At 42.2% G+C, this 22925-nt stretch overlaps 1 protein-coding gene across 4 annotated transcripts; it reads right to left on the bottom strand.

The window, feature by feature from the left end:
• Positions 1-4286: 4286 nt before the first annotated feature.
• On the bottom strand, positions 4287-22545 carry fhl5 (four and a half LIM domains 5). Of its 4 annotated transcripts, XM_023995114.2 has the most exons (6): positions 22454-22545; positions 22117-22288; positions 20464-20638; positions 16530-16699; positions 10519-10705; positions 4287-4988 (listed from the first exon to the last, which is right to left on the bottom strand). In XM_023995114.2, exons 2-6 carry the CDS (start codon positions 22273-22275, stop codon positions 4837-4839), a joined length of 843 nt encoding a protein of 280 aa, XP_023850882.1. In that variant the 5' UTR covers positions 22276-22288; positions 22454-22545; the 3' UTR covers positions 4287-4836. The 4 variants fall into 4 exon arrangements, with proteins under 4 accessions (XP_023850882.1, XP_023850879.1, XP_023850878.1 ...); XM_023995111.2 differs by lacking the exons at positions 20464-20638; positions 22117-22288 and having other exon boundaries at positions 22454-22524; XM_023995110.2 differs by lacking the exons at positions 20464-20638; positions 22454-22545 and having other exon boundaries at positions 22117-22204.
• Between the last annotated feature and the right edge of the window lie 380 nt (positions 22546-22925).

The following is a 22925-nucleotide window of genomic DNA, read 5'->3' as shown; positions in this document are numbered from 1 at the left end:
CACAATTCTATCCTCCTGATTCCTGCTTACAAGCAAAAACTAGAGCAGGAAGTACCAGTGACTCACTCAATACGGAAGTGGTCAGATGACGCGGATGCTACACTACAGGACTGTTTTGCCAGCACAGACTGGAATATGTTCCGAGATTCATCCAATGGCACTGAGGAATACACCACCTCAGTCATCGACTTCATCAATAAGTGCATCGATGACGTTGACTTTACGTACATATCCCAAGCAGAAGCCATGGATTACAGGCAACATCCGAATCGAGCTAAAGACTAGAGCTGCTGCTTTCAAGGAGCGGGAGACTAATCCGGACGCTAATAAGAAATCCRGCTATGCCCTCAGACGAACCATCAAACAAGCAAAGCGTCAATACCGGATTATGATTGAATCCTACTACACCGGCTCTAATGCTCGTRGTATGTGACAGGGCTTGAAAACTGTACGGACTACAAAGGGAAACCCAGACGCGAGCTGCCCAGTGTTGAGAGCCTACCAGACGAGCAAAATGCCTTTTATGCTCGCTTCGAGGCAAGCAACGCTGAAGCATGCACAAAAACACCAGCTGTTCTGGAAGACTGTGTGATAACGCTCCCGGTAGCCGATGTGAACAAAACCTTTAAACAGGCCAACGTTCACAAAGCCGCTGGGCCAGACGGATTACCTGGACATGTACTCAAAGCATGTGCGGACCAACTGCCAAATGTCTTCACTGACATTTTCAACTTCTCCCTGACCGAGTCTGTAATACCTACATGTTTCAAGCAGACCACCATAGTCCCTGTGCCCAAGGAAGTGAAGGAAACCTGCCTAAATTATTACTGCCCCGTGGCACTCACYTCAGTAGCCATGAAGTGCTTTGAAAGGCTAGTCATGGCTCACATCAACAGCATCCTTCCGGACACCCTAGACCCACCCCAGTTCGCATACCGCCCAAACAGTTCCACAGATGACGCAATCTCAATTGCACTCCACACACCCTTTCTCAGCTGGAAAAAAAGGAACACCTATGTGAGAATGCTGTTCATCGACTACAGCTCAGTGTTCTACACCATAGTGCCCACGAAGCTCATCACTAAGCTAAGGACTCTGGGACAACACACCTCCCTCTGCAACTGGATCCTGGACTTCCTGACGGGCCGGACCCTGGTGGTAAGAGTAGGCAACAACACGTCTGCCACGGTGATCCTTAACACTGGGGCCTCTCGGGGGTTTGTACTTAGTCCCCTCCTGGTTCACCCACGACTGCGTGGCCTAACATGACTCCAACACCATCATTAAGTTTGKTGATGACACAACAGTGGTAGGCCTGATCACCGACAACGATGAGACGGCCTATAGGGAGGAGGTCAGAGAACTGTCAGTGTGGTGGCAGGAAAACAACCTCTCCCTCAATGTGAGCAAGACAAAGGAGCTGATCGTGGATTACAGGAAAAGGCGGGCCAAACAGGCCCCCATTAACATTGACGGGGCTGTAGTGGAGCCGACCGAGAATTAAGTTCCTTGGTGTCCACATCACCGAAGAACTATCATGGTCCAAACATACCAAGACAGTTGTGAAGAGGGCACGACAAAACATTTCCCCCCTCAGGAGACTGAAAATATTTGGCATGGGCCCCTAGATCCTCAAAAGGTTCTACAGCTGCACCATCGAGAGCATCCTGACCGGTTGAATCACCGCCTGGTATGGCAACTGCTCGGCATCTGTCCTTAAGGTGCTAAAGAGGGTAGTGTGAATGGCCCAGTACATCACTGGGGCCAAGCTTCCTGCCATCCAGGACCTATATAACGGGCGGTGTCAGAGGAAAGCCTATAAAATTGTCAGAGACTCCAGTCACCCAAGTTATAGACTGTTTTCTCTGCTACCGCACGGCAAGCGGTACCGGAGCACCAAGTCTAGGACCAAAAGGATCCTAAACCTTTTCTACACCCAAGCCATTAGACTGCTGAACAGTTCATAAAAATCGGCTCCTCTCTGTTTGTTTGTTACCTATGCACAGTCACTTCGCTCCCACCTACATCTACAGATTACCTCAATTAGACGGTACCCCTGCACACTGACTCGGTACCGGTMCCCCCTGTATATAGCCTCTTTATTGTTATTCTTATTGTGTTTCTTTTTATTTATTACTTTTTATTTTAGCCTACTTAGTAAATATTTTCTTCTTCTTGAACTGCACTGTTGTTTAAGGGCTTGCTTGTAAGTAAGCATTTCACGGTAAAGTCTACACTTATATTCGGCGCATGTGGCAAATAGTTTGATTTGATTTGTTACCACCAAAACAACAGCTATGTGGGTGTTGGCTACRGCTGCTTAATTTTGATCTGATTGAATCTAGGCCTAAATGTCTGTGTTTAGGCAGGCAGCCCAATTCTGATATTTTGTCTTTTGACCAATCACTTCTGATATTTTCACATCAGATKTTTTTCTGATCAGATTGATCAACAGACCAATTTGTGAAAAAAATATCAGAATTGGGCTTCTGTGTGAACAATTTGTCTTTTGGGGTGGTAGGTTTTACATAGATTTGCACTTAGGTGAAGGCTTTCAAACTAATTGCTACTGTATATGTTTGTGTGTGCTGATGCTTTTCTCCATACCTGGAAAGTTAGAATACCTGAAATAAAAAATAAAGCACTAAATAAACTTCAGTTAGTGCTAAATACGGCTGCTAGAATCCTGACTAGAACCAAGAAATTTGATCATATTACTCCAGTGCTAGCTTCCCTACACTGGCTTCCTGTTAAGGCAAGGGCTGATTTCAAGGTTTTACTGTTAACCTATAAAGCGTTACATGGGCTTGCTCCTACCTATCTTTCCGAGTTGGTCCTGCCGTACATACCAATACGTACGCTACGGTCACAAGACGCAGGCCTCCTAATTGTCCCTAGAATTTCTAAGCAAACAGCTGGAGCAGGCCTTTCTCCGATAGAGTTCTCCATTTTTATGAATGGTCTGCCTACCAGTGAGAACGCAAACTCGGTCTCAACCTTTAAGTCTTTACTGAAGACTATTCTCTTCAGTAGGTTCATATGATGAGTGTAGAGTCTGGCCCCAGGATGTGAAGGTGAACGGAAAGCTCTGGAGCAACGAACGCCCTTGCTCGTCTCTGCCTGGCCGCGTTCCCTCACTGGGATTCTCTACTCTAACCCTATTACTACAGGGGCTGAGTCACTGGCTTACTGGTGCTCTTTCATGCGTCCCTAGGAGGGGTGCGTCACGTGAGTGGTTGAGTTACTGACGTTGATCTTCCTGTCTGGGTTGCGCCCCCCTTGGTTTGTGCTGTGGTGAGATCTTTGTGGGCATATACTCGGCCTTGTCTCAGGATTGTAAGTTGGTGGTTGAAGATATCCCTCTAGTGGTGCGGGGCTGTGCTTTGCGCAAACTGGGCATGATGACTCCTTGCTGTCCCAGTCCACCTGGCCTTGCTGCTGTTCCAGTTTCAACTGTTCTGTCTGTAGTTATGGAACCCCTACCTGTCCCAGACCTGCTGTTTTCAACTCTTAATGATCGGCTATGAAAAGCCAACTGACATTTATTCCTGATTATTATTTGACCATGCTGTCATTTATGAACATTTTGAACATCTTGGCTCTCTCTAATTCTCTCCTTCTCTCTTTCTTTCTCTCTCCGGAGGAACTGACCCTAGGACCATACGGCAGGACTACGCGGCATGATGACTCCTTGCTGTCCCCAGTCCACCTGCCTTGCTGCTGTCCCAGTTGTCAACTGTTCTGCCTGCGTTATGGAACCCCTACCTGTCCCAGACCTGCTGTTTTCAACTCTTAATTATCGCTATGAAAAGCCAAACTGATATTTATTCCTGATTTATTATTGACCAGGCTTGTCATTTATGAACATTTTGAAACATCGGCCATGTTCTGTTATAATCTCCACCCGGCACAGCCAGAAGAGGACTGACCACCCCTCATAGCCTGGTTCCTCTCTAGGTTTCTTCCTAGGTTTTGACCTTTCTAGGGAGTTTTTCCTAGCCACCGTGCTTCTACACCTGCATTGCTTGCTGTTTGGGGTTTTAGGCTGGGTTTCTGTACAGCACTTCGAGATATTAGCTGATGTACGAAGGGCTATATAAAATAAACTTGATTGATTGATTGATGTACATGCATTTCTATGTATGTAGTGTCTATTTTCCTGCAAGCACTGTATGTGACCTGACAATTAGTTACATCCTCTGGATGGCGTTATTGCTACACATTTCTCTGGTTCAAGATGGTCATACCAGAAACAGCCCTCCACATGTTCAGTACAACAGACAAAACACATTACACCACACTACTTTAATTCATTAAGGCAAAGCAGTGCTAATCATTTAACATCACAGATGCATTCATAAATCAAGGTCTGAATTTAGATTTGAACAGAAAATGAACCACTCAATTTAGATTGTCTCCTTATTTAAACTACTATTACTTTGATTTGAATAATGACGACAACATAAAACATGCAAACAGCAAAGACTAATGTGCAGACAAATTAATTGGTGTCAAGTACATCCCTTTGTCATTTAGATTATCACAAGTGAGATTATTCTGTAAATCATACATTTAACATGTCATAAGATTCTATTACTACTCTTGAAGGGGGAAGCTACAGGTGCACATCAAAGSCTCCTCTCCTCACAAACGTCACAACACTGAAACAACAATAGAACGATATAAAGGTCAATATAGTGACCATCTGCTGAGGTCACTTCTCGCTGGGTAGGGTTTTGTTGTGGCGTTTCAGAATATGCTGTAGTATGGTTCGAGTGTGGTGTGACCTGTGCTGGATTGTTAAAAGGGCATAAGGTTGCGATCTCCCCAGTGAGGTTACTTCTCTCTGCCGCAGTCGGTGCACAGGATGTCGTCACGCTGGGTGAGGAAGCCACGGCCCACTAGAGACACAGAGCACTGCATACAGGTGAAACACTCGCTGTGCCACTGGCGCTCCTCAAAAGAGATGTACTTGGCTCCTGCCAGACCTGTCACACAAGGATGCAGATATGGGTAGAATCTCAATTGCATACTCCTCGCYTCCTCTCCTCGCCTCCTTTAACTTGTCATAAGYCYGCAGGTAGCCTAGTGGTTAGAGCGTTGGSCCAGTAACSGAAAGGTTGCTAGATCGAATCCCKGAGCTGACAAGGTAAAAATCTGTTGTTCTGRCACTGAACAASGCAATWAACCCACTGTTCCTAGGCCGTCATTGTAAATAAGAATTTGTTCTTAACTGATTTACCTACTTAAATAAAAGGTKKAATAGTAAATAAGGAGGAGAGGATGTGAGGAGTATGCAATTGWGATTCTTCCACAGACACATGTTAACACACCTAGGGCTCMATTTTAACAAACCAAAAGCAATGGTAAATCTAAGCGCTGGCTGTAGTGCTATCGTAATTTTTTCACAGCCGTAATTATGAGTGAAATAACTGACAACGGTGCGAAAGAGCTGGGTTGATGAATAAACAAGGTGTTAATGTGTTCCATGTCTTAATACTGCATGCGTTTGTCTCAAGTTTTNCATGTCTTAATACTGCATGCGTTTGTCTCAAGTTTTGTAGCTTATTGACCGTCTGTGTTGTCGTCAATTCCAAGTCGGCTAGGGGCAGGGAATATTCTCTTCCRAGTCCTTTATGGATTGATAATACAGTTTATTAAATAGTATAGGCTACAGTAACGTGTAATAGCAGCAGTAAAAAAAAAACATCCAGTGTTTCCTCAATAGCCTATATGTTTGGAGTGTTGGCAGTCAACATTGTTGTAATTGCCTGCATGTCTTTATACATCGCACTTCTCCTAAAATATATATGTTTTATTGTATGTGTGGGGCACGTTCTCAATAAGCAAAATATAGCCTAGGCATACTGTTGATACTGCATTATAGGACCGAATAATTGTAATATGTTTGAAAGAGTGTGTCTTTGGTAACCTGGTGAAAGGCGCTCTTTGGAAAGCATGTTCAAGTTTTTTGTCATGAATCTTGTTCTGAAGACAGCTCTGCTGAGTGGTCACTAACTGGCACAGCTACAAAGTCATGCAATTTTATTTTAAAGCTAACTCTAACCTTAACGCTAATGATAACCACAATGTTTTCATACATTTTTACAATATAGCCAATATTGAATTTGCAGCTAGCCCATTTAGCGGAAATTGCTCAGTTCTGCCTCAAGGACAAGACTCATCCCAATAAACGTCAACCTGCCTTTGGCGATGGATGCTTSAACAAACAAAATTAAGTATGCAGATAGGCATGTGTGTGTGTTTTTAGAATGTGACGTATATTTTCAATTCAAGGCACTGAATCGAAGGGACCGCAGTGGAGAAGGTAAAAAGCTTCAAGTTCTTCGGCGTACATATCACTGACAAACTGAAATGGTCCACCCACACAGATAGTGTGGTGAAGGCACAACATCGCCTGTTCAACCTCAGGAGTCTGACGATCTCTCTCTCTCGCTCTCTGGCACAACATCGCCTGTTCAACCTCAGGAGGCTGAAGAAATTTGGCTTGGCACCTAAAACCCACAAACTTTTACAGATGCACAATCGAGAGCATCCTGTCGGGCTGTATCACCGCTTGGTATGGCAACTGCACCGCCGCCACAGCAGGCTCTCCAGAGGTGGTGCGGGCCTGCCCAACGCATCACCAGGGGCAAACTACCTGCCTTCTAGGACACCTACAGCACCCAATGTCACATGAAGGCCAAAAAGATCATCAAGGACAACAACCACCCGAGCCACGGGTCACATGCACCGAATAAAACAAGTGTAGACCTTACTGTGAAATGCTTATTTACAAGCCCTTAACCAACAGCGCAGTTCAGGAAGAGTTAAGAAAATATTTACCAAACAAACTAAAGTAAAAAAATATTAACCAAAAACATATACAAAAAATATATAAAAAAGGTAATTGTTCGGAATGTTAAATTACTTGTTAGATATTACTGCATGGTCAGAATTAGAAGCAGCGCATGTTCACTAACACTCGCATTAACATCTGCTAAACCATGTGTATGTGACAAATACAATATTGATTTTGAACATCTGCTAAACACATTTGATTTGACAAATTGACCATTTAAAATGTTTATGGATAGGATATTTTGCAAGGCCAGGACAAAAAATACAACTTTCTGTTGAACCAGCCTTAGTAGCCTAGGGAAAGGGTAGCATATGGAGGGCTTGAAATAAAACGCCAAAACAAGCAATCTGTTATTTAAAACAACATCGTTTTCTAAATACTGGAAAATGTGTCTTTGGTTTTATTTGATTTGACCTTTATTTACTAGGCAAGTCAGTTATCAATGACGGCCTACCAAAAGGCAAAAGGCTCTTGCGGGCTAAAAAAAAAAATAGGACAAACACACATCATGACAAGGCAGACACCACATCACTACATAAAGAGAGACTGTAAGACAACACAACATGGATTGCAACACAACATGACAACATGGTAGCAACAACATGCAGCAGAACAAACAACATGGTACAAACCTCTCTTGTAAAGAATATTTGATGTCTGTGGTGTGTAATGAGGAGCAACCAGAAAGCTGCGCTTGGACAGAAGCTGCGCTTGACACAAAAAGTCTGGCACCCAACTGATTGGCAAAAAGTTACTGCAAAATTAAGAAATCATGTGACTAAGCTAAATAAAAAGAAAACTATACTATGAAGCAAAGATCAGTTATATAAAGAATGATAGTAAAAAAGCTTGGGGCCCTTAAATGAAATTTGTGGGAAAAAAGCCAACTCGGCTCCTCATTCATTGAATCAAATGGCTCATTCAACACAAAAACCACTGATATTGCCAACTACTTTAATTACTTTTCAAAGGCAAGATAAGCAAACTTAAGGATGACATGCCAGCAACAAACGCTGACACTTACACATCCAAATATATCAGACCAAACTGATAAGACAAGAATTGTACTTTTGAATTCCGTAAAGTCAGGTGGAAGAGGTGAAAACAATAATTGTTGTCTGTCAACAATGACAAGCCACCGGGGTGTCTGACAATCTGGATGGAAATTACTGAGATAATAGCAGACGATATTGCCACTCCTATATAAATTTAAGCCTACTAGAAAGTGTGTGCCCTCAGGCCTGGAGGAAGAAATCATTCCGCTACCCAAGAATAGTAAAGCCCTCTTACTGGCTCAAATAGCTGACCAATCAGCCTGTACCAGCCCTTATAAAACCCCTGGGGGAAAAATGTGTTTGACCAGATACAATGCTATTTCACAGTAAACAAATTGACTGACTTTCAGCACGCTTATAGGAAAGGACATTCAACAAGCACAGCACTTACACAAATGACTGATGKTTAGCTGAGAGAAATTGATGATAAAAAGATTGTGGGAGTTGTCTTCTTAGACTTCAGTGCAGCTTTTGACATTATTGATCATGATCTGCTGCTGGAAAAACTTGTYTTATGACTTTACACCCCCTGCTATAATGTGGATAAAAAGTTACTTGTCTAACAGAACATTTCTTTAATGGAATCCTCTCAAACATAATCCAGGTAGAATCAGGAATTTCCAGGGTAACTGTTTAGGCCCCCACTGACTTTGAGTAAAGCCAGAGTGTCTATGTATACGGATGCTACTACAGCGACTGAACACTMAACAAAGAGCTGCAGTCAGTTTCAGAGTGGGTGGCAAGGAATAAGTTAGCCCTAAATATTTCTAAAACTAAAAGCATTGTATTTGGGATAAAACATTCACTAAACCTCAACTAAATCTTGTAATAAATCATGTGGAAATAGAGCAAGTTGAGATGACTAAACTGCTTGGAGTAACCCTAGATTGTAAACTGTCATTTGTCAAAACATATTGATACAGTAGTAGCTAAGATGGGGAGAAGTTTGTTCATAATAAAGCGATGCTCTGCCTTCTTAACAACACTATCAACAAGGCAGGTCCTACAGGCCCTAGTTCTGTCGCACCTTGACTACTGTTCAGTCGTATGGTCAGTTGCCACAAAAAAACACTTCGGAAAATTGCAATTGGCTCAGAACAGGGCAGCACGGCTAGCCCTTGGATGTACACGGAAAGCTAATCTTAATAACATGCATGTCACTCTCTCCTGGCTCAAAGTGGAGCAGAGATTGACCTTATCACTACTTYTATTTATGAGAGGTATTGACATGTTGAATGCACCGAGCTCTCGGACACTGGCACCCACAAGAGGTCTCTTCACAGTCCCCAAGTCCAGAACAGACTATGGYAGGCYCACAYTGAAAACATAGAGCCATGACTACATGGAACTCTATTCCAKATCAAGTAACTGATGCAAGCAGGAAAATTATATTGTAAAAATATTTCTTTAAACACATGGAATAGAGGGGAGTGTGAAGKAACACAAAAATAGGCACAGACACATGCACACACACACGATAACATACGCACTATACACACACATACACTTGGATTTAGTACTGTAGATATGTGATAGTGGTGGAGTAGGGGCCTGAGGGCACACAGTGTGTAGTGAAATCTGAATGTATTGTAATGTTTTTAAAATTTTATAAACTGCCTTTCCTGGACCCCAGGAAGATTAGTTGCTGCCTTGGGGGATCCATAATACATGTAAAATACAAATACAAACATTATTGTGCACAGACAACAGCACAAAAGGGCAAAAAGGTAGCGACAACAATACATCGCGCGAAGCAGCCACAACTGTCAGTAACTGTCCATGACTGAGTCTTTGAATGAAGAGATTGAGATAAAACTGMCTAGTTTGAGTGTTTTTTGRAGCTCGTTCCAGTCGCTAGCTGCAGCGAACTGAAAAGAGGAGCGACCCAGGGATGTGTGTGCTTTTGGGACCTTTAAKAGAATGTGACTGGCAGAACGGGTGTCGGTAATCAGACGAGGGACACTGAAATTGGGGATGGATAGCGTACTTGAACAAGCGAAATTACGTATGCACGTATGTGAATTGTGAATAATGAAAAAGCATGAGGGCAAAAAACTCATATTTCAAAGCAATCTCAGTAGAACATTTAAAACCCCTTAATTCAAAGGCTACTTGGCTAATGGCCAGGATTAAAATACGCACCTGTGCAWTGCTGCAAAACCAGCCAGGTTGYWCTATGGTTGTTTTTTCATCAAATGYAGYAAGGAAACCAATAGTTTGTTTCAAATACCATGACATTATCAACAGCGTTACCGCTAAGACCTGCTTGTTGTGAGTCTTAAGGGCACACYTGCCTTGCTCAAGGGCACATCCACAGATTTTTCACCTTGTCGGCTCAGGGATTCGAACCAGTGAACATTCYGTTACTGGCCCAATGCTCTTAACCGCRTCCTTAGTGCCCGAAGAAAATAAAGCCCAGACGGTATGAAAACAGTATACTATGAAGAATAACACTTGCAGACACACATACAAGTGCCCACYTATGATGTTACAAACACCAACAGGTGATGTGTGATTGCATGGCATAAATAGAGAATATGAATAGGAAAACGTAGCCTGAAGGGTGAGAAAATGAATGACAATATTCGTAGAGTGACTCACTGGTGATGGGTTTGGTGCAACCCACACACTTCTTGGCATAGAGGTTGCTAAAGCAGTCCAGGCAGTAGGGGTAGTTCTCTCTGGAGGTGAAACGCTGTCCTGATAGCTGCTTCTTACAGCCGATGCACAYGAAACACTCACGGTGCCAGGGTTTGTCGTTGTAGGTCACCCCACCGGTCGTGATGGCCTTAAGGAGATATACACACAGGCGGATGACACAAGTTCTAGTTTCAAGTTATGTCACATGCACAAGTAGAGTTAAACAATGCAATAATCAATAACAATGTATTACTAGAAAGGAAAAAAAGAAAAGAATAAGAAATATGAAATACACAAACTAAGTAAGCATACTATATACAGGAAATATTTAAAAAGTCTGTTCCAATACCATYTTTACATGTGCAGGGATACTGGAGTGATGGAGGTAGATATGRATAGGGGTAAGGTGACTAGGCGACAGGATATAAGACAAACAGAGTAGTAGCAGCTTGCTTGTGAGTGGGTGTGTGGGTGTGTAGAGTCAGTATAAATGTATGTGCATATTATGTGTGAGTGAGAAAATTATGGCGTGATTGTTTTTGAGTGTGTTGGAGTGTGCATAGAGACAGTGCAAATCCTGAAATGAAAGGTAAATAAAGATACAAGGTAAACTCGGTCCGTGTAGCTATTATGTTAATAATTTATTAGTCATATTGCTTGGGGATAGAAGCTGTTCAAAAGCATGTTTGTGTCAGACTTGATGCACTGGTACATCTTGCCATGTGGCAGCGAAGAAAATAGTCTATGGCTTGGGTGGTTGGGGCCTTTGACAATTTTCCAGGCCTTCTTCCTGATATAGATGTCCTGGATGGCAAGGAGCTCGGCCCCAGTAATGTACTGGGCTGTCCTCACAACCCTCTGTAGTGCCATGTGATCAAGGGCGGTGCTATTGCCATACCAACCAGTGATGCAGCCAATCAATATGCTCTCAATGGCACAGCAGTAGAACCTTTTAAGGTTTGAGGGTCCATGCCTTTGTCAACCTCCTGAGGGGGAAGAGGCCTTCTTCACGACTGTGCGTGTATGTTTGGACCATTTTAAGTCTTTAGTGATTTGGACAGAGGAACTTGAAGCTGGTCAGGTCACTGACTCATCGTCGCCGGTAATCAGGCCTACCACCATCATATGATAGGCCTTATTGAACAGCTGAACTTCCATGTGCCCTAATTACAAACTTGTATGGGATCCGTAAATAGGAATACAAAACATTAAATTCAGGCGTTATGAAACCAATAACGAGCCTACTGATTTTGCTTCACTCATTAGCTCTAGGGGTCTTAGGCCTAGCTACAGTACATGGTCTGTAACCTCATTTGATGTGTGCATTWATGTGAGAAATSAGCGTTTGAGGACAGTGTTGAATGCAAATGTGCCCAAGGAGACCACAARCTGACCTTGGTCCAGGGCCAGCTCTGTCTTGACTCATTTGGGTCGGCGAGCCCAAATGGATTGTTATTTTCAGATGGTGACGGAAACAAATATATACAAAAAGAAAATCTACAAAAAGGCATGCCCAAACTAAAGATTCAAACATWAACAAAAAGCCTCATGGCCAACAACCAAATCAGCAGCATAACAGCTTGCCAGCTGGTGCCAGCACAGCACGTGGGCCTGGGTGCTACTGCCCCCTGGGGAAATMGAGTGTGGTAGTGGTAGTGAGCTGTAGTGTGCTGTCTAAATGACCTAACCTATTCCATAACACCTTCCCCAACAAGAAAAGAAAATACCTCACATAGTCACCCATATCTATTTTCCTTCCGAAAATTGTATACTTTTTTTCTGTTTCTTTTCCATAAACTTCCTTAACACTTTACACTCGTACCCGTATACGGGTTGAAAATGGCAGATTTGGACACTGAAAATGGCCTAAATTGGAACAGTAACATGCTATACATTACGTCAGAGGTCAGGGTCTCCGCTTCATAGCTCTGTATGGGTTTTGACTGACAGCCGTTCTGAACAGGATCACCACACGCGATAAGAAGTTGCCCTATCCGTCCTGCTAATTGGACAACTTTTGAAAATGTTTTGTTATCTSAGGGAGGGAAATGCTTTTAAATTAAGAGCACTTGATGTATTTTGAAAAAGGAGACGTTGAGGATTATAATAAATACCGCTTTGATGTCATACAAACAAACCAAATACCCTAGGTTGTCTTGAAGAGAATGAGCCTATGTTTGTTGTYTTGTGAAGWAAATMTATGAAAACTTGKTGAAAAACCAACTGYAAGTGAGCACACTGGTGGATCTGACTTTTCCACCAAACTCAATTCTTCACACTCCTGATTCTCATCACAACACACAGCCGCATCACCCTGCAAAACCTTCCAGCGAATTCTCACTAACCTTACAACCTGACTGAGAWGGCTCTCCTCCCTTCCATAGCTCAGAGAAAAACGTGTCAGCTAAAGTAACACACAAACAACCTCATGATCAGCCMGCTGAGGAACCACAACCTACCCTACTTTGGCCAAGAACGTACCCCCTAAATTGACACATGAATCAACCTTGTCCTCAACCTGCATAGGGTACACTACATCACATATCTCTGCCAAGAAGTTCTCAGCTAGAGACACAAAAGACTCACCTTCCTCTCTAGGGAGAAATAGTTCTGGGTAACCACTGTCTAGTTTTGCAAAGAATGTTTCCTCCAATTCCCCATACAAATCATCTCTTCCCTGTCGGYTTTGCCATCAGCACTCTTCTGAACATAAGTAACTTCAAACTGGGGATTCCTCAAAAATCTCCTTGAGAGACTCGGCCCCTTGACACACCTGACTTTTCACTGAGGTTACACAAACCCTGATCACTTGTGGAAACTAGCTCCACTCTGATCACTGGAGGAAACTGGTTTAGCAACAAGACTGACTGGCAGGTAACACACACTTTCTCCCCTCTATTCATCCCTACTCATCTGCTTTTTCAACAGTGCTATCTCCTGTTCTAGCTTAGCCATTTCCAACATTCTTCCTCCTGACTGCTGTCCATCATAACCCTCGGCAAGCACGCACTCTACATCTCCCGTAACAGCACTGCCACCTCTAACTTGCTCAATTCCTCTTCTATTTCAACCTCTGGCATTTTTGTCACCTGACATAACTGTTCCCTCTCTTGAAAAAAAAAAACACTATCCTCTATATATGCGCCAACCCCTTCTGACTCAAACACCCCGTAATCAAAATCAATACGCTAAACAGAACCTATTGAACCGACTGACAAAAATCACAATTAGTCACTACTACAGCTCGCTGCTAACCAACCAATACATGCACACGTTCCAAGCCCCAAAGATAACCACTCCAACCAGGCAAAAACCATGCACAAAAGCTACAGTTAGCCACTAGCCAAGCACTATCACAAAAAATTCATCAAAGCTATAAACCACAGTTAGCCACTAGCCTAGCGCTAACGCAAATGCATCTGCCACAGAGTTCTCCAGACTCCAAACTGGTACATCTAATCCTGTAAAACAGTCAACACAAAATGTTCTGGCCCACGAGTAAAACATCTCATCTGCCCTACAGTAGCTAACAACTACCAACTGCTAACATTTGACTACCTTCGCGGGTGAGTCCATACCAAACATTTCTGTTGACCAAAAAAGCATATTCTATCTTGATAACCTGCAAACCGAAACTCAGGCTGGAGCTACTGCAAACCTCACCTAGCAAATAAAAATGAGTCTACCAAACCATACCAAGTTTAAAACCACCCAGACTGGCTAAGATCAATCAAAAATCTCACATGCGCTGAATTCATGGATGAAATGCTTAACTTTACAAGCCTCTTAATAACCAACAATGCAGTTTTTAAGAAAATAGAGTTAAGAAAATATTTACTAAATTTACTAAAGGTAAAATTACAATAATAACACAAATAAATAACAATAATGAGGCTATATACAGGGGGTACTGGTACCGAGCAATGTGCAGGGGTACAGGTTAGTCAAGATAATTTGTACATGTAGGTAGGGGTGAAGTGATATCATGATAATAATAGGAGGGGGTGAAATAGTCTGTGTCGGCCATCTGATTAATATTTTTCAGCAGTCTTATGGTTAGGGGTAGAAAGCTTTTTTAAGGAGCCTTTTGGACTACGATTTTTTATGTAACATTTATTTAAATAGGCAAGGATTTAAAGAACAATTCGTATTTACAATGATGGTCTATTACACGGCCAAACCGGATGATGCTGACACAATTGTGCGCCGCCTATGGGACCTCCAATAAGCGGTGTGATACGCCTGGATTGAAGGCTCGGTATCGCGCTCTCCATGCGGTAGCAGAGAGTACAGTCTATGACTTGGGTCTTTGACAATTTCTGGGGCCTTTCTCTGACATTGCATAGTACATAGGTCCTAGATGGCAGGAAMATTGGCCCCAGTGATATACTGCGCTGTACACACTACCCTCTGTAGCYCCCTCTGTAGCGCCGAGCAGTTGRCATAGCAGGCGGTGATGCAACCAGTCAGGATGCTCTCGATGGTGCAGCTGTAGAACTTTTTGAGGATCTGTGGACCAATGACAKATRTTTTCAGTKTCCTGAGTGGGAWAGGTGTTGTCYTYCCCTCTTCACGACTGTKTTGGTGTGTTTGGACCATGATAGTTTGTTGGTGATGTGGACYCCAAGGAACTTGAAACTCTCGACCAGGTCTACTACAGCCCAGTCGATGTGAATGGGAGCYTGTTCGGCCCTCTGTTTCKTGCAGTCCAAGATCTTCTCCTTTGTCTTGCTCACGTTGAGGGAGAGGTTGTTGTGCTGGCACCACCCTMCCAGGTCWCTGACCTCCTCCCTATAGGCTGTCTCATCGTTGTCGGTGATCAGGCCTACCGCTGGTGTGTCATCAGCAAATMTAATGATGGTTTTGGAGTCGTGCTTCGCCACGCAGTCGTGGGTGAACAGGGAGTACAGGAYGGGACTAGGCATGTACCCCTGAGGGGCCCCCGTGTTTGTTGATTAGCACAATTAATTAGGAGCCTGTAAAACYGCAGCCTTCCCCTCTGGCGCCATTACGTAATCTGACCCAATTGAGCACCCAAATGTTAAAATGGAAATATGTAACGTTTTTTGCTACATGAAAAAATTCACATAGAAATTTGAGTTATAGATCTATCATTCTACTTGAAAGCATGTCTAAGAAGCAGTAGATCTGTTCTATGTGCACTATTTCTATGTTTCCCGTTCATCAGTTTTGTTTTGCGTCTTTTACTTTCGGTTTTGTACACCAGCCTCAAACAGCTGAAACAACAATATTTTTGGTCCCGGAAAATATATTMSACAGCAGTTTAGATGGAATAATGATTCTCTYTACTATACTATATAATATTGTCACATAATCTGAAATTAGGTGAACTATTAGAGTTTTAGCAACCTGGAAATGGRGGAGCGATTTCTGAATAGTGCAACTTTAACATTTATCCCGGACGAGCCCCCACATGTTACAAAACCAATAACTAGCCTACTGATTTTGCTGCACTCGTTAGGTTTAGGGGACCTAGTGCTACAGCACCCTGGGGGAATGGAGTGTGGTAGTGGTAGTGTGCTGTCTAAATGACCTAACCTATTCCATATCACAGGYTCCTTCCTGGCTAACCATGATTYGCTGAGATAATGAAGGGGTTAACCATGCTGATGTGTGGGTCTCTAGCACTGAACAAAATCTTTCAAGGGCATTTTTCTCCTACTTGTCTTCTAAGTGAGATAACACTTTTATTAACTTTTAAAACAGCATAACTGTACCATGCTTACTCCAATCACAGTGTATTATATATCATTTTGGAGCTCTAAATCTGAACTACTGGAAAACAYATTGAGTTGAGTCTTGACATACACGACACATGCAATTACACATTCTTCTAGAGTGCTGCTTATGTCTACATCCTAACATATTCTGCCATGGTGTAAATATAAACCTGTAAAAGAACCGTCACTATTTAACATACAGTCCAAACCATGAGACTGTYAGATTCTTACTTTTTTACAGGCACAGCACTGATAGGCAAATTGCTTCTCAAAACAGGACACYCAGAAGTAGCCGTTGTCTTTGGGGATGAAGGACTTGGTTCCTATTGGCTGCTGGCAGCGGTGGCACAGGAAGCAGGTCTCATGCCAGCTGTTCCCCTTGTACTCCATTTTGCGGGAACCTAGCACAGGCGAAGGACAGCTTAGTCAGCACATGGAAACAAGACACATAAACCTACTGCACCAGTGGAGGCTCCTCYGAAAYGGAAGGAGATGACCATCCTACTGAATGAATTTCATAAAATATTATTTTCAGATAAAACTATATTCAATATATTAACGTCACCAAATAACTGATAAAAAACACTTGATTTTCAATGAAGGGTCTACAGTAGCCTCAATAGCACTCTGTAGGGTAGCACCATGGTGTAGCCGGAGGACAGCTATTTTACATCCTCCTCTGGGTATAATAACTTCAATACAAAACCTAGGAGGCTTATGGTTCTCAACCATAATTACTGACTTACACAGTAATTATGACGACTTCCAGAGAACATCCTCCAACCTATCAGAACTCTGCAGCATGAACTGACATACATTACCAGTCAAAAGTTTGGAAACACCTACTCATTCAAGAGTTTTTGTATTTCTCACATTGTAGAATAATAGTGAAGACATCAACACGATGAAATAACACATATGAATCATGTAATAACCAAAAAAGTGATAATTGCAGCCAAAATAAGTGCTTTACAGAGTTCAAGTAACAGACACTTCTCAACATCAACTGTCTCTCAGGAGACTGTGGGAATCAGACCTTCATGGTTGAATTGCTGATAAAACTCAAAGACGTCAAGTCAAGTCAAGAGTCTTGTTTGGGCCAAGAAATACGAGCAATGGACATTAGACCGGTGGAAATCTGTCCTTTGGTCTATGAGTCCCAATTTGAGATTTTTGATTCCACCGCGCGTGTATTTTTAAGACGCAGAGTAGGTGAACGGATGTTCTCCACATGTGTGTTGCCACCGTAAGCATGGAGGAGGAGGATGTTATGGTGTGGCAGTGCTTTGCTGGTGACACTGTCAGTGATTTATTTTGAATTCAAGTACACTTAACCAGCATGGCTACCACAGCATTCTGCAGCGAAATGCCATCCCATCTGGTTTTGCGCTTAGTGGGACTATCATTTGTTTTTCACCAGGACAGTGACCCAACACACCTACAAGGCTGTGTGAGGACTATTTGACAAGAAGGAGAGTGATGGAGGGCTGCATCAGATGACCTGGCCTGCACAATCACCCGACCTCAACCCAATTGAGATGACTTGGGATGAGTTGGACCGCAGAGAGAAGGAAAAGCAGCCAACAAGGGCTCAGCATATGTGGGAACTCTTTCAAGACTGTTGGAAGCATTCCAGGTGAAGCTGATTGAGAGAATGCCAAGAGTGTGCAAAGTTGTATAAGGCAAAGGGTGGCTACTTTGACAAATCTAAAATCTAAATATATTTATATTTTGTTTACACTTGTTGGGTTACTACATGATTCCATAGTGTTTATTTCATAGTTTTGATGTCTTCACTATTATTCTACAATGTAGAAAATAGTACAAATAAAAGAAAAACCCTTAAATGAGTAGCTGTGTCCAAACTTTTGACTCATACTGTATGTTGTCCAATCAATCAAAGCACAGCAATCTGGTAGTGAAAGCTACAGCTAGCTAGCAATGCAGTGCCGTAAGTAGTTGACTCAAAGAGAAAGAAAGACAATAGTTTAACACTTTTGAACAAATTAATTTCTTCAAAAAATGAAGGAGAAGTAGAGAGAGAGAGAGCTACCTATATTTCGTTGTATTTTTTCACTTTCACTTACCTAGCCAGCTAAATGCAGCTAGAATTAGTCTACTCAAAAACAGTTTTGAACAGAGATGAATGGTATTTCTGTAAGGCTATCAACAGATTGTGGGGGCTGTTTTTGTTAGACTTCAGTGCGGTTTTTGACATTATCGATCAGTCTGCTGGTGGAAAAACATGTGTATGGTTTTACACCTCCTGCTATATTGTGGATAAAGCGTTACATGTCTAACAGAACACAGAGGGTGTTCTTCAATGGAAGCCCTCTCAATATAATTCAGGTAGAATCAGGAATTCCCAAGGCAGCTGTCTAGGCCACTTACTTTTTTCAATCTTTACTAACGACATGCCATGGCTTTGAGTAAAGCCAGAGTGTCTATGTATGCTGATGACTCAACACAATACACATCAGCTACTACAGCGACTGAAGTGATTGCAACACAACAAAGAGCTGCAGTTAGTTCAGAATGGGTGGCAAGGAATAAGTTAGTCCTAAAATTTTTCAAAAACTAAAAGCATTGTGTTCAGGACAAATCATTCCTAAATCTTTCCTAAACCTCAACTAAATCTTGTAATAAATAATGTGGAAATTGAGCAAGTTGAGGTGACTAAACTATTTTGAGTAACCCTGGATATTAAACTATCATGGTCAAAAAATATTGATACAACAGTAGCTAAGATGGGGAGAAGTCTGTCCATAATAAAACACTGCTCCACCTTCTAACAGCACTATCAACAAGGCAGGTCCTACAGGCCCTAGTTTTGTCGCACCTGGACTACTGTTCAGTCGTGTGGTCAGGTGCCACAAAGAAGAGTCTTGGAAAAATGCTGGAAAAATGCAATTGGCTCAGAACAAGGCAGCACGGTTGGCCTTTGGATGTACACAGAGAGCTAATGTTAATATAGTGCCTTCGGAAAGTATTAAGACCCCTTGACTTTTTCCACATTTTGTTACGTTACAGCCTCATTCGAAAATGGATTACATAAAACATTTTTCTCAGCAATCTACAAAAGAATACCCCAAAATGACAAAGTCAAAACAGGTTTGTACAGACTTTTGCAAATGTATTATGAACAAGAACAGAAATACCTTATTTACATAAGTATTCAGATCCTTTGCTATGATACTCGAAATTGAGCTCAGGTGCATCCTGTTTTCACTGATCATTCCTTCAGATGTTTCTACAACTTGATTGGAGTCCACCTGTGGTCAATTCAATTGATTGGACATGATTTGGAAAGGCACACACCTGTCTATAAGGTCCACAGTTGGCAGTGCATGTCAGAGCAAAAACCAAGCCATGAAGTCGAAGGAATTGTCAGTAGAGCGACGAGACAGGATTGTGTCTAAGCACAGATCTAGGGAAGGTACCAAAAACTTACTGCAGGTATTGATGGTCCCCCCAAGAACAAAGTTGATTTCATCATTCTTAAATGGAAGAAGTTTGGAACCACCAAGACTCTTCCTAGAGCTGGCTGCCCGGTCAAACTGGTTAATCAAGGAGGTGACCAAGAACCCGATGGTCACTCTGACAGAGCTCTAGTTCTTGTGTGGAGATGGGAAAACCTTCCTCTGTAGCACTCCACCAATTAGGCCTMTATGGTAGTGGCCAGACAGAAGCCACTCCTCWGTAAAAGGCACGACAGCCCACTTGGTTTGCCAAAAGGCACCTAACGACTCTCAGACCATGAGAAACAAGATTATCTGGTCTGATAAAACCAAGATTTAACTCTTTGGCCTGAATGCCAAGCGTCACGTCTGGAGGAAACTTGGCACCATCCCTACGGTGAAGCATGGTGGTGGCAGCATCATGCTGTGGAGATGTTTTTCAGCSGCAGGGACTGGGAGAAATGAGAAATGAGGCCATGCTCATAAAAAAATAAAATCATCCCTCCTAATCTTCAATGGCACCGACCGCCACTGTACTGCACATACAGTAGTAGGCCTGCAGAAATAGAACACCTCCACCAATAGGGACTGAGCAGTAGTGGTAGTTATTGCTATATCATATCAAGCATTTTTCAGGGAAGAACAATGTGAACTAAAATACATATTTTAGAATAATCAATATCATCATCAATGTTGTCCTACAGCACCTGGAATMATGGTTTTCTTGCAGGTGGAGCACTTGGAGGAGTACTCATGYGAGTAACACTCTGTGCAGAGAAGTTGTTCATCCTTAGCTGCAAAGGGCTTTTCTACCAGAGGGCGGCTGCATTTGGCACACTTGAAGCACTGCTCATGCCAGTGGCAATCCTTATAGGACAGATCCTATCAAACAAACATACAGACAGTGTTAACCATGTAATGGATRGATTGGATTTATGGTTATTATTGCCACAGCAATTTAAATGATTCAATTGAAGAATTTGAAAGATTATGATTTATAAATAGTACCTTACTGAGATTACTGTCTTCCTTATCAACTGTCTTACCTCATCATCTCAAAAAAAAGTTTGGTTGTTGGTATRGTTGGTTTTTGTTGTCATTGGCCAATTTCTGAAGAAATTATATATAGCTTAATTAAAAGCYTGTTTTTTAAAGCCATTTTGTTCCCATGGAAAGTCATTCTTTGAGAACAACAATAATTCATGTCAAAATGTCATGGGATGCAAATTGTTGTTYGTGGCCCATTCTTTGTTTGAAGGTATGTGCACTTAAGGAGTGTGGCTTTAAGACAGTGATGCAGTTCAGTTAATTAGATGTCTATATAAACCTTGGAAATYTGTTTTTCACAACTTTGCTGGTTCAAACCATCACTTATGAAAGGCTTTAAAGCCCCAATGCAGTGTTTTTAATTTGTGTGTTTATTTCATGAGCCTCCTTTTGCTATTGAATCGCTCAGTCTGACCGTGTGGCTGTGTTGATAGAAATGTAAATTTACGTATTTACATACATAGCCCTTATTGGCAGATAGGATCGTCTAGGCTCTAGAGAGCCTACCCCCTTACCCCTTCAAAGTAGGAGGATACATATGCAAATAAAAGATGATTGGTCATTGGTCAGAACAACCAGAACAGATTGTGACATGATCTGGGCCAAAAACTCCATCCCACCTGAACTAGCTGAAATTATATTTTCTTCAAAAACAAGCTGAAATTATATTTTCTTCAAAAACCTCTTAGACTCAGTGTTATTTTGACCTCATGGTGTGGAAATATCATTACAAAAACAGAAAATCACATTTTTTTACTGCACTGCCCCTTTAAACCTAACAGTGTACATAAGCTGACGTGCTTATGTACACTGAGTATACCAAACATTAGGAACACCTTCCGAATATTGKCTTGCACCCCCCACCTCCCCCATTCTTGATGCACATGGAAAACTGTTCAACGTGAAAAACCCAGCAACGTTGCAGTTCTTCACACAAACCGGTGCGCCTAGCACCTACCACCATACCCTGTTCAAAAGCACTTCAAAATGTTGTCTTGCCCATTCACCCTTTGAATGGCACACATACACAATCCATGTCTCAATTGTCTCAAGGCTTTAAAATCCTTCCTTTTTATTTATTTTACCTTTATTTAACTAGGCATGTCAGTTAATCTGTCTCCTGCCCTTCATCTACACTGATTGGAGTGGATTTAACAAGTGACATCAATAAGGGATCATATCTTTCACCTAGATTCACCTGGTCAGTSTATCTCATAGAAAGAGCCGGTTTTCCTAATGTTTTCTATACTCAGTGTATCATACTCTATACACATGAAAATATGCATTATGTGGGGTCAGTACAGAATTCTTACCTTACAGTTGCACCCAATAGGCAGAGAGCACACTTCACAGCAATTGGAGAACAAGTTCTCATAGCACTTAGTGCAGTACTGAGTATCCTCCTTCATGACATATTTATTTCCCAACAAGGACTCCTTGCAGTAATGGCAGTCAAACCGCTCTGTAGACATGCTTGCTCTTTACCTGCAGGTCAAAGACACAGAAATGAACAGCAATAAAATACGAAAATAATATTTGTATCCTGAGGAAAAACACTTCCTTCCTGCAATCAGGATCCAACCTATGTCCTTCCCCATATATTTCAATGTCGTCTGAATTCTAAGTGATGACTTTAAAACATATATTTACCTCTGATGATGTCGCTTCCAAGGAGAGACTGAATTGAGGGCTGCAGAGTGAGGACCAGGTGTGGGGATGGAGAAGGGTAAACCAGGATTAAGTGGGCACATCATTGAAAGGCACATCTATAAATACTAGCCCTCTTATTACTAGTAATCTCTGAGGAGAACATACGTGTTCCACTACACACTTCTGCACCTTTTAAGGGAGTTTGTGCTGAGCATATTGGCATACATTTATGTTGGTTAAAAAGTTGTGGTCATAAATGTGAATATTGTGGATGGGGAAGGCATGTTGGTACATGAGACGTTTCATATTAATCTTATGGTTTACATGTTTTTGAAAATGCCGATGAAAACTGAGGATTAAATTAAGCAATAAGTCCTGAGGGAATGTGGTTTATGGCCAATATATCACGGCTAAGMGCTGTTCTTATGCATGATGCAACGCAAAGTGCCTGGATACTGCCCTTAGCCGTGTA

This window comes from Salvelinus sp. IW2-2015, linkage group LG10 (assembly GCF_002910315.2).
Source record: "Salvelinus sp. IW2-2015 linkage group LG10, ASM291031v2, whole genome shotgun sequence".
NCBI lineage: Eukaryota > Metazoa > Chordata > Actinopteri > Salmoniformes > Salmonidae > Salvelinus > Salvelinus sp. IW2-2015.
Note: the sequence above shows the minus strand (reverse complement) of the source record. Positions and strands in the feature narration are given on the sequence as shown.